Here is a 10,374-nt window from a genome sequence, read left to right as displayed (position 1 = left end):
TAGGATCAAAATTAATAAAATAAAAAATAATGACACTAAAAAAATCATATATCATAATTGATATTAATAAAATAAAAAGCAAACATTTTTAAAATCAATTAACGTAAAAATATTTGTATTCAGAGGGAAGAAATTCAAAAAAATCGGAGTGGTGATCTTTTTTACTCTAATCTAACTTTAGTTAAATAATTACTATTTACATTATATCAATTCAAAATTATTTTTTAATTAAATATTGTTAAAACTATTGTGAGTTGGATGGACTTTTATAATATAATTGCACATCATAGTCCTTAGTGTGTGTATGTAGTGTTCTAAACTAATAGATCATGCATCCATGGATGCAGTATAGGAGAAAGCCACAATTTAAAATAAAAAAAAAATACTTTAAAAATTTTTCAAAACAGAAAATTCAATCTAACACTGAAAAATATGCTATGCAGTCTATCATTTTGATCACGCTAGTCATCTTATATTATATGGAAAAGTATAGGTAATTAACAAGATTTTTGAATAATGTATAAACAATGTGAATTAATAGGGTTAAAAGAGTAAATTTAATTAATAGCATTAAATTAGAGTGTACTGTATTTTTATTTGATTGATGGTTGTTCATGTTGTTCAAAATTTTCATTGTTCCCCTAGCACTTCCCATATTATATTATAAAAGTTTATAAAATAATAAAACGCGCGAGCACCTTGTGGCCTCCTGGGCAAGCTTCTTTAGTTGGAAATTTAATTATCCTATCTGTCAACATGACTATAAATCAAGATTTTGGAAATTGGAGGGAACCGATTAATTTGACCGAATTAATTGAAAATTGATCAGTTAGCCGATTCTTTAAAATTTATCTGTAAAAAACTAGTAAAAAGATTGGTCGAATTAGTAATTAATTGATGAATTGGTTGAACCGATTAAGGTTTTTGAAGATTTGGTTTTTTTATTCAACATAAACCGCATCGTTTTGGTTTAAGAAGACTAAAATTAGTGATTTAAAATTATTTAGCATATTATTTTCTTAAAAATCAAACCATTTGAATTAGTACTAAAAAAAGAGTACATAACAAAATAAATCAAATTAGATTGATTTAAATTTTTAAAAAAATAAAGTTGTACATGTTCATGTTACATAATGAGAAAAAGCCTTTAATACGTGAGAATATCAGTTATAAACAATTATTATATTAAAACAAACGTGAAGTTGATGGAATAAATAAAACAGAAAAGAGTGAGAGAAAATAGGGTTGTCAAATGGGCTAGTCTAACTCATTTAAGCACGGCCCGTTAACTATGCGGGTTAAATGGGTTGGACCGTTTTAAACCCGCTTTATTTATAGACCATAATTTTTCAGCTCGAATCGTTTATGATCAGTCTGATAAGTTAAATGGACCAGCCTATTTATCTTTTTATTTTATTTTTTGAAAAATATTTTGATAAAAATATCACTTTAAAATCAAAATCCTTAAACAAACAATATCTTTTAGTTAATGGGTCATTTTTTTCGGGTTAATCAAACTCAACCCGTTTAACCTAAAATTTAAACAAATTTAACTTTAGAAACAAAGTCCACTTATTTAAATTGGTAAACGGACTGAGCCGATGGCCCATTTTAACGGCCTTAAGAGAATAATTCCGTTTCTGCTCGTCAAAATACAGACCACGTTATCCTCATCACATAATTTCTCATGCCTATATTCTCTCACATTATCAATGTTTCAATTTTTACACATAATTTTTATTCTTCGCAAAACCTTATTTTAAATTTAAATCAATCTAATTAATCTATTTTTTATGTATTCTTTTTTGAGTTCTAATTTAAATAAGTTGGTTATTAAAAAATAATGTACCATTTCAAATGTCTCTATCCTCGCCGTCGTCGGCCGTCTCTTTCTCGTCGTCAAAAACGCCTCTGTCTCCGAGCCATCTCTCTCTGTTGAGCACCACTTTCTGTGCGTAGTGCGAACGTACCCGTGCCGCCGTAGACTCTTTGCCGTCGCCGTGAGTTCTTCAATCTTCGCCGTCCCTCAACATCTTCTTCGTGCTCTTCTTTATTTCACTGATTTCCTCCCTTTTTTCACTTTAGTTTGTGATTTGCAGCTTCGTACTCAGAACGCATCCCTCGCAATTCCAGCTACCTATTAGGATACATAACTTTCTCATATCGCAGAGACAAATTCAAATCTGAACCAGGTCTTCGGTAATTCTTCACCCTTTCCATGATTTCCTCATCCAATTTTGCATGCATGTTTGGTTTTTTTAACTTTACACGTTGCTATTTCTCTCTGTATTCTATGTTACATCCACAACGTTCTATTTGAGGTTATTTTTCTTGGGTCGCATTCACACTCCCAGTGCCATGTTCATTAATAAACAAATTCCTAATGTCAACTTGGGTCTGTTTCCAAAATTTTAAACTTGTAATCTACCGATTTCATTAAATGCCTTTTTCCCCTCTAGAGATCTGCTCAACCTTGATGATATATGAAATAAAATAGGTAATGGAAGAGACTATGCAATATTGCAATTAATCATGTCATAGTAAACAGGAAACTTTTTTTTTTTGTGAAACTTAAAGAAAAGTTGGTATTTAGACCATTGTTTATATCCTATATAGAATATATGCTGGATAAATATAGTGCATTTTCATTTCATTCTTTTTGAAAATTTATAATAGATTGATTGGAAAAACTTTGATAACGTGTATTTGATCATTACTAAGTCATGCTTGTTAATTTTTTTACTTGGCAAAGTTTGTAATAATTTTATCTCCTTTGCATTGTTGCTCACACTATCAGATGGGTGTAGTGAGAGGAGTGATATTGGATGAATCGGTACTCTTAACTGAAGGTGGTGAGGATAAAAATGGATTCATACTATTGGTCTAATAAAGATAAATATGTCTAATAAAAAAACTAGTTTCTCCTTTTTTTCCGGAATGAAGAGAAAAATATAACACTATTTCTCGTCTCCTATTCTCTCTTAAACGTCCAAGAAGAAAACACCTTTTGTTTATTTATTTCATTGGCAAGTCCAACAAGAAAGGTTCAAAATATTGTTAACTTATTTATGTTCTTGATTCAAGTCAATGAATGGTTTTGTTGAGTTATTCCCCGCAATCTGATCCAAAGGCCAAAAATGGAGCAATGAAATTTGGCTGTGTATTCATCATGCTTGAAGTAAGCATATCTGCAGCCACACTGCACCACACGACACCAGTGGCACTTTCATACTTTCACCAACAACTTATCGTAATAATGAATTCCAATCCTCAGAATTACCAAAATCTCAATTTAAAATAGGGATTAAAATCTTTTAGATAAGTAATCAGTAATTAGTATGTAATTTTTTTAATTCATTATTAAAAAAGAATAAAATAAGATGAATGAATGAATATAATAATAGAATGCAAAAAGTGACTCGGGGACATTTACATCAGCATCAAGCTCTTCTTCGATGTTGTTGCAATCTCTGCTAATCAACTCATCACCACTCAGATTCTCCCCTAAAACTCACGTTTTCTGGTTAAATCAAATTTTCTCTCGTTATGTACTTACATTCTTGCAGTCACTCTTTAATTTTCATATCCTGCAATTGATTTCGCTCTCTTGTGAATTTAATTTAACATTCTGTTATTTCAATTTCTACGGGAGAGAAGAAACCCGAGAACTTCACAGATGGCGCCTCCAATCCTTTCACTGGTTCTTCCCTCGGAGACTGGTCGAGTTCTCAGCATTCAATCTCACACCGTTCAGGTGCTTTTCATTTCTTCGGTTTTTCCCTTTCATTTTGGATTTTGCTTCATCATGTTACTTATTCAGTGATAATAATTCGTCAAATGCGCTCTTAGCTCGTTAGCAGTAGCAAGATACTATGATGTTTAGGTGCTATTAGTTTCTTGGTGATCAAATTCAAATCAAATATGCTTTGGTCAATGATTGGACACATGGTGAATGATTAAAAGAATTTTAACTTTATTGGCACTCAAATTCTAGTTCTACCAAGTTTGGTGTTGCCAATACAATAATTCTGAATGTTGTTGTTTGTTGCATGCATAGAGATGGTTGAGTAACTAGCTAGCTTGACATCATGGTCATTTTTTGTGTTGTTCTTCTCAGGGGTATGTTGGTAATAAATCAGCTGTCTTCCCTCTGCAACTATTGGGCTATGATGTGGATCCGATTAACTCTGTGCAGTTCTCTAATCATACAGGCAAGCTGCTTCTATTTCGCTCTGAAGCCTATCATACATAATAGGGTGCGATGTTGTATCTGTCATTCTGAATAAGTTTCAAGGATGGTATTGGTATCCTCGTTAAAATTTAAGGTGAAGTTTTTTGTTAAATGGATTTGAGGACTATAATGCAGGATACCCTACTTTTAAGGGTCAGGTTTTGAATGGACAACAACTCTGGGAACTAATAGAAGGTCTTGAAGGAAATGATTTGTTGTACTATACTCATTTATTAACAGGTGAGACATGTAGAGTTTTGTAACCACACTAGTTGTTATTCTATTTGTGCTGTATTTTTGTGCGGTAATGTGTTTTTGTCAGAGCTTACTCGCCAGCCAATTTGTTGTGTTTTTTTTTTGTTCCCTATTTTCCTTACTTCTATCTGATATAATTTCTATATTTTCAGGTTATATCGGTTCAGTCTCTTTTTTAGACACTGTATTAGAAGTTGTTAGCAAGCTTCGCTCAGTAAACCCGAAACTTATATATGGTAAGACTTTTAGTGCTGTGTTCACACACCAATAGAACTTTACAAGATAGGATAAGTTTTCCTATTTTGGCCTTATAAAATGTTTTGATATGATTGTTTATCATTTTCGGGTTTATTTTAGCATGTGACCATCTTATAGTGGTCTAGCTTTTATGAATATTTAGATATTAATTAAAGTAAAGAATGGAGGACATAGCTCATGTCCTCAGAGGAAAAGTGAGAAACAAAAAAGGAAATTTACATACTGTTGTAGCTAGAAGGGACTTTGCTTTTTCTTTATTAGTGTCAACTACAGTTTGTTCCGAACTGCCCCAACATTACTCGAATGTTTTATTGCAATTTTCACTCGTTAGTGGTATGTTAAGACTGTAAAATACGACTTAATTTTTCTGTTTTGGTACTGGACTGGAATCTCTTTTTTTCTCCATTCCCTGCCCCAACATTACTCGAATGTTTTATTGCAATTTTCACTCGTTAGTGGTATGTTAAGACTGTAAAATACGACTTAATTTTTCTGTTTTGGTACTGGACTGGAATCTCTTTTTTTCTCCATTCCCTGATGATGGGTTGTATTTGAAGCTTGGGTAATCTGAGTTGACTTGAATTATTTAAACAAATTTGTATATTTTCAGTTAAAGAATTTGTGTTTCATTGTCAGTTTGTGATCCAGTGATGGGTGACGAAGGAAAACTTTATGTTCCTCAAGAGCTAATATCAGTCTATCGTGAAAGGGTAAGACTGGTTAACAAAGATGTTTCTGCAGGCGTTCATGTGCAAATAATATATACAATGCATCAAGTTTAAAGAATATAAATCTTTTAGCTCAGTTACCAATAATTGAAAACTATATTTTAATGCACTAGTACTGGGTTCCTAGTTATGAAAAGATTCAAGCAAAATTCCTTTCCATGTTACCTTTCTTATTTTTAATTTCAAAACTACATATTTGAATAACACATTTTGGCAGGTTGTTCCAGTAGCTTCAATGTTAACTCCTAACCAGTTTGAAGCAGAACTACTAACAGGATTCAGGTAATTATCCCACAATTAAGGTTGCATGAAGCCTTTTGTTCCCCTCCTGTTATATAGTTTTCTTTCTTTTGGTTTGTTTGTTTCAATGTCTACCACTCTATAGGTGGTATAAGATTAGTTCCCTTTTTGTTTTTGAAGTATGAAACTTCATAATCAATTTTTGTCTATAGAAGTAGATTAATTTTTTTATGATCAGGATCAGGATATGAACATACATTGAAATTTTGCATTCAGCACTCTATTTGTAGTGTGGTGTACAACAACAGTTTTGATTTACTTGCAATAGTTTCTAACGAAGGTTCCATTTTCACTTCTTTGTCATTGTTGTTATTATTTATTATCTTGGTAGTATTAGTTTGAGAGGGAGAGGGGAGTCCAACTTATTATTATTTATTCTTGTTATTATTATGCACCGATACATGTATTCATCTGTTGCGTTGTAATTTTTCTCAGAATTAAATGGGTTTAAACTTTAAAACAAGTTTGTTATACACATTTTCCTTTTTATTAGATGTTTTCTAGTGATTGAAATTTGAAAAATTAGTTTCAACAGCTGAAGGCATTATGAATTTCGTTACTATTATGCTGCTTCTTTGTCACAACTGATGCCATCAGATTTTTACTTGTTTATTCTGTTTGTGTATCTATACGAATATGTCAGTTTTACCTGCATATTTATTCATTGTACTTATTGTAGGATTCAATCTGAAGATGATGGCCGGAAAGCTTGTAATTTTCTTCATGAGGCTGGACCATCAAAGGTTTATCTTTATATTTGTACATGGAAAAACTCCTATTTAGACAAGGGAAATATTCAGTACTGTTGCAACTATGCATATTTCATTATTTATTGATTTAGATAGTCCTTTGGGTAGAACTGGAACCACATAACTTCGGCATCTCTTCCACCATCAATATTTCACTGAATGGCAAGACATGGATTACACATTACAGATAATGCTCATCTGCTTTTAGGATTGTTGGATCAAACCATCTATACTCAATTGCATTTTGCTTTTGACTAAACTTTAAATTGGATCGTTATCTCCCTCCTTTATTTCATTAAATTTCCATGCATTGTCAATATTACATTTTAATTTCACACATACATTCAATCATATATTGCCACGTTAATAAACGTAGTTATCTTTCACACTAGTAGTTAAATCTTCTCAATGAAAATAATTTGATGATACTGAAAAAAAATTTACAATGTTAATGCATTAAAATTAAATTTTAGTAATGATGATATGATGATGATGATGATGATGATGATATGTCAGGGACTTGGGTATTATGGGGTGCTCAAAGTCCCACATAACAAGATATCTCATTATTTTTTTAATTGTCATATTTCTTTGTTAACGTAAAAATGATTTAGGTCTCTTGCTCCAATGAAAATTGTGGCTTTTATTTCTTAAAAAAATAAAATTTTGAAACATCATTTGAGAGGTCAGATATCGTGTTAGCCTAATGTGATGCACCTCTATTTTTATAGGCAACTTGCATTTACTCTCATAGACACATAGTTCAAAGTTTGAGGTTTATTGTTCTAAAGTTTTAGATATTCTTTTCGAAGTGTTCTCTTTTTCACTGTTTTTTTTTAATTCCAAGAAATAGTATATGCCTAAGTGTTACAAATTATAATGAACTTGTCAATTGTTCTGAAAATTGCAATTTAAGTTCTCAAACATTTAGCTAATATATATGACCCTTCAGGTTGTAATAACAAGTATAAATATAGACGGGACTCTTCTTCTCATTGGCAGCCATGAAAAGGAAAAGGTGGGCTAGATTTCACTTGAATGTAATTTGATCCAAATTTTCTATTTCTGGTTTCACTTTTAGATATGAGCAACATTGTGAATCAAGTTTTCTTAATTTTCATATTGACCTTTCATAATATGGTTGCTTGTCTAAATTCATTTTTCTGTAGAACTACTTTAGTTTTAAATACTGGTTTCACTTCTGTATACTGCATATTCTTCAGTGACCGCTTAGTTTTATTTGTTTGTGACAGGGAAAGCCTCCCAAACAATTTAAGATTGTGATTCCAAAAATACCAGCTTACTTTACGGTATAGTTCAGTTTTTGATAAGTTTGATTGTTATGTATCTATGAATGTTAAAGCTTTTGTGAAGCCAAACTTGGATCGAGTTCAGCTTTTATTAATCAATGTTTGCCTTTCTTATGTGATTATCGAAGTATCTCTCTATTTTTCTAAATATGACTGAAATACAGAGACCTGTTCATCATGTACATCCCCACAGACACCTTTGTCTTATTTTTGTAGACAAACACACCATGTTATTGCTTTGCAACTAGCTACCACAATGTAGTGGATTTCATTTTTCATTAATTCATTCACTTGCCATTTAATTGTTTATCCATTTGACCAGGTGCTCTTTCGACAGTAAGACATTTATCAAATCCAATTCAGCTTTCAAACTTTCAGTAACCAAAATTTCAATTTTGTTTTTTGCTTGTAGGGAACGGGAGATCTCATGACTGCACTTCTTCTTGGTTGGAGTAATGTAATACCTTTGCTTAGGAGTTATGGTTATAGTTATAGAGCCTTCCAATTATACCCATGACCATAATAGTAACGAGCTGTATGTCTTTATGCATTGCAGAAATACCCTGACAACCTTGAGATTACTGCAGAACTTGCAGTATCAAGCTTGCAGGTATTCATTTTCTTCACATGTTACTTTAAGCGTACTCTTTTCTTCCTCCTCTGATGATGGTGTGCAAATACTGGTGGAGTGATGGAAGTTCTTTTAGCATTTGACTTCTTTGACCAATTTATTGCCGTCTAGTCAATTGAGGATATCAATTTTCAGATTTTCAAACTTTTGACATTCATGATGATTGATGAAGCCGTCAACTTTCGAACAATGACAATTGATGATAATTGATAAATGATGCAAGTATTGCCCATGTTTGCAGGCTCTTTTGCAAAGGACACTCAATGACTACAAAAGTGCAGGTCATGATCCCCGGTCAACCAGTCTAGAGATCAGATTAATTCAAAGCCAGGATGATATTCGCAGCCCAGAAATCACATTTAAAGCTGAAATATACAGCTAATTGCTTATGTGATTTCAACATTTATGTGCTTACAATATTTAAACTTTTATGAAAGGATTTGTCAGTAGTTACATTACAAGTAATTAGGTAGACAAGTTGCTTCATTTTTCACATATCTAAAGCCCAAAAGATTGTTTGGGAAAAAAAAAAAAGTAAAACAAAATAAAATAAGATAAATATGACCCAAATTTAACTAATGAAGTCCTTTCCTTAAAGTTGGATCCGTGCTACTGGTGGTAAACGCCAAATTTGTTTGGCGTTTAGCGCCCTAGGAGGCAGAAACGTTACTGTCTTTCTAGTGCTAAATGTCAGGCTCGGTGTTTAGCATCTCATGAGGCTGCGATGCCAGAAAAAAATATAGATTATTATACATTGTTGGAAAATTCTGAAAATTGGCTTTCTAATGCTGTTGGAACTGCATCAATTGGATTTCTGTAGTTCAAGTTATGTTTGTTGGAGTTTGAGATCAGGGTTGACAGCATCCACTTTTTACCTTTCTCTTATGCACGAATTTTGCCAAATTCGGTCGTAAAACCATAATGTGCTTCAAGGTAGTATTCAAGTAGGTTTCAAACACTAAAATCTAAATAAAACTCAATAAATTTATATTTAAAATAATAAGAAAATAGAGGAAAGATGCTTGCGNNNNGGTGAACTAGCTCATATCCCTCTGAGTGATCAACCTCTCAATGTCGATAGGGGTGTCTCCTTCAATGTGGACTCGAGCGGCCTCACATAAGTGGAAGATGATGTGGGGGAAGGCCAATCTAGTAGAGGTGGAGGCCTTCTCCGTTATGCTGTATAACTAATGCGGGATTACACGATGCACCTCTACCTCATTATCGAGCATGATGCAGTGAATCAACACGGCTTGGTCAATAGTAGTAACCTTGAACCGGTGACTCGTAGGAATGATGGATGCTGAATGAACTCCAACCACCCCCGAGCAATCGGCCTCAGATCATGCTTGCCCAGTTCATATGGTTGACCTCTAGAATCCCTCCTCAACTTTGCTCTGGGGAGGCATATGTCGGTGAGAATCTGGTTCAGTCTCTGATCAGTGTTGACTCTCTGAGTATAAGAGTGAGGGTCATCTCTAGATGGTGGCAGCTGAAGGATATCCCTTACCCTTTCTGGACTAAACTCTAAAATCCCCCCTTTGACCATAGTGCGCCAGTTCTTCGGGTTGTGGTTCACGCCCTTGACATGCTTGTAAGTCACCCAAGCATTGGCGTAGAACTCCCTAACCATCAGCAGACCCACATCAGTCACAAGGTTGCATAGAACTTCCCAACCCCTCCTCAGAATCTATTCCCAAATCTCTGGATATTCATCCGGCTGCAAATCAAGTCAGACCTCTAAGATCATCTTCTTTTTGCTCACAATCTCGTGGAAGTGATCCTCATGGATTTTGGAATAGAACTGGTTGTTATCAAACAGACCGATTGCGGGAGCCTTTTATTTTCTCTTTCTAGAAGAGGATTTTTCGGTCTTGGGTGCCATATGGGATACGAGAAAAAAAAATAGAAA

General features: G+C 33.4%; 1 protein-coding gene across 7 annotated transcripts; it reads left to right on the top strand.

Annotated features, from left to right (window-relative positions):
- Nucleotides 1,865-8,957, top strand: LOC107604667 (pyridoxal kinase). 7 transcript variants are annotated; one of them, XM_016306303.2, is made up of 14 exons: nt 1,865-2,000; nt 2,100-2,192; nt 3,658-3,754; nt 4,118-4,211; nt 4,367-4,471; nt 4,639-4,722; nt 5,381-5,454; nt 5,690-5,754; nt 6,452-6,515; nt 7,474-7,539; nt 7,775-7,831; nt 8,244-8,288; nt 8,388-8,441; nt 8,704-8,957. In XM_016306303.2, exons 3-14 carry the CDS (start codon nt 3,677-3,679, stop codon nt 8,842-8,844), a joined length of 927 nt encoding a protein of 308 aa, XP_016161789.1. In that variant the 5' UTR covers nt 1,865-2,000; nt 2,100-2,192; nt 3,658-3,676; the 3' UTR covers nt 8,845-8,957. The 7 variants fall into 7 exon arrangements, with proteins under 7 accessions (XP_016161789.1, XP_016161786.1, XP_016161788.1 ...); XM_016306300.2 differs by having other exon boundaries at nt 2,100-2,199; XM_016306302.2 differs by having other exon boundaries at nt 2,100-2,199; nt 3,650-3,754.

Source organism: Arachis ipaensis, chromosome B06 (genome assembly GCF_000816755.2).
Source record: "Arachis ipaensis cultivar K30076 chromosome B06, Araip1.1, whole genome shotgun sequence".
In the NCBI taxonomy this organism is placed as follows: domain Eukaryota; kingdom Viridiplantae; phylum Streptophyta; class Magnoliopsida; order Fabales; family Fabaceae; genus Arachis; species Arachis ipaensis.
This window is presented reverse-complemented; position numbering and strand designations above follow the sequence as displayed.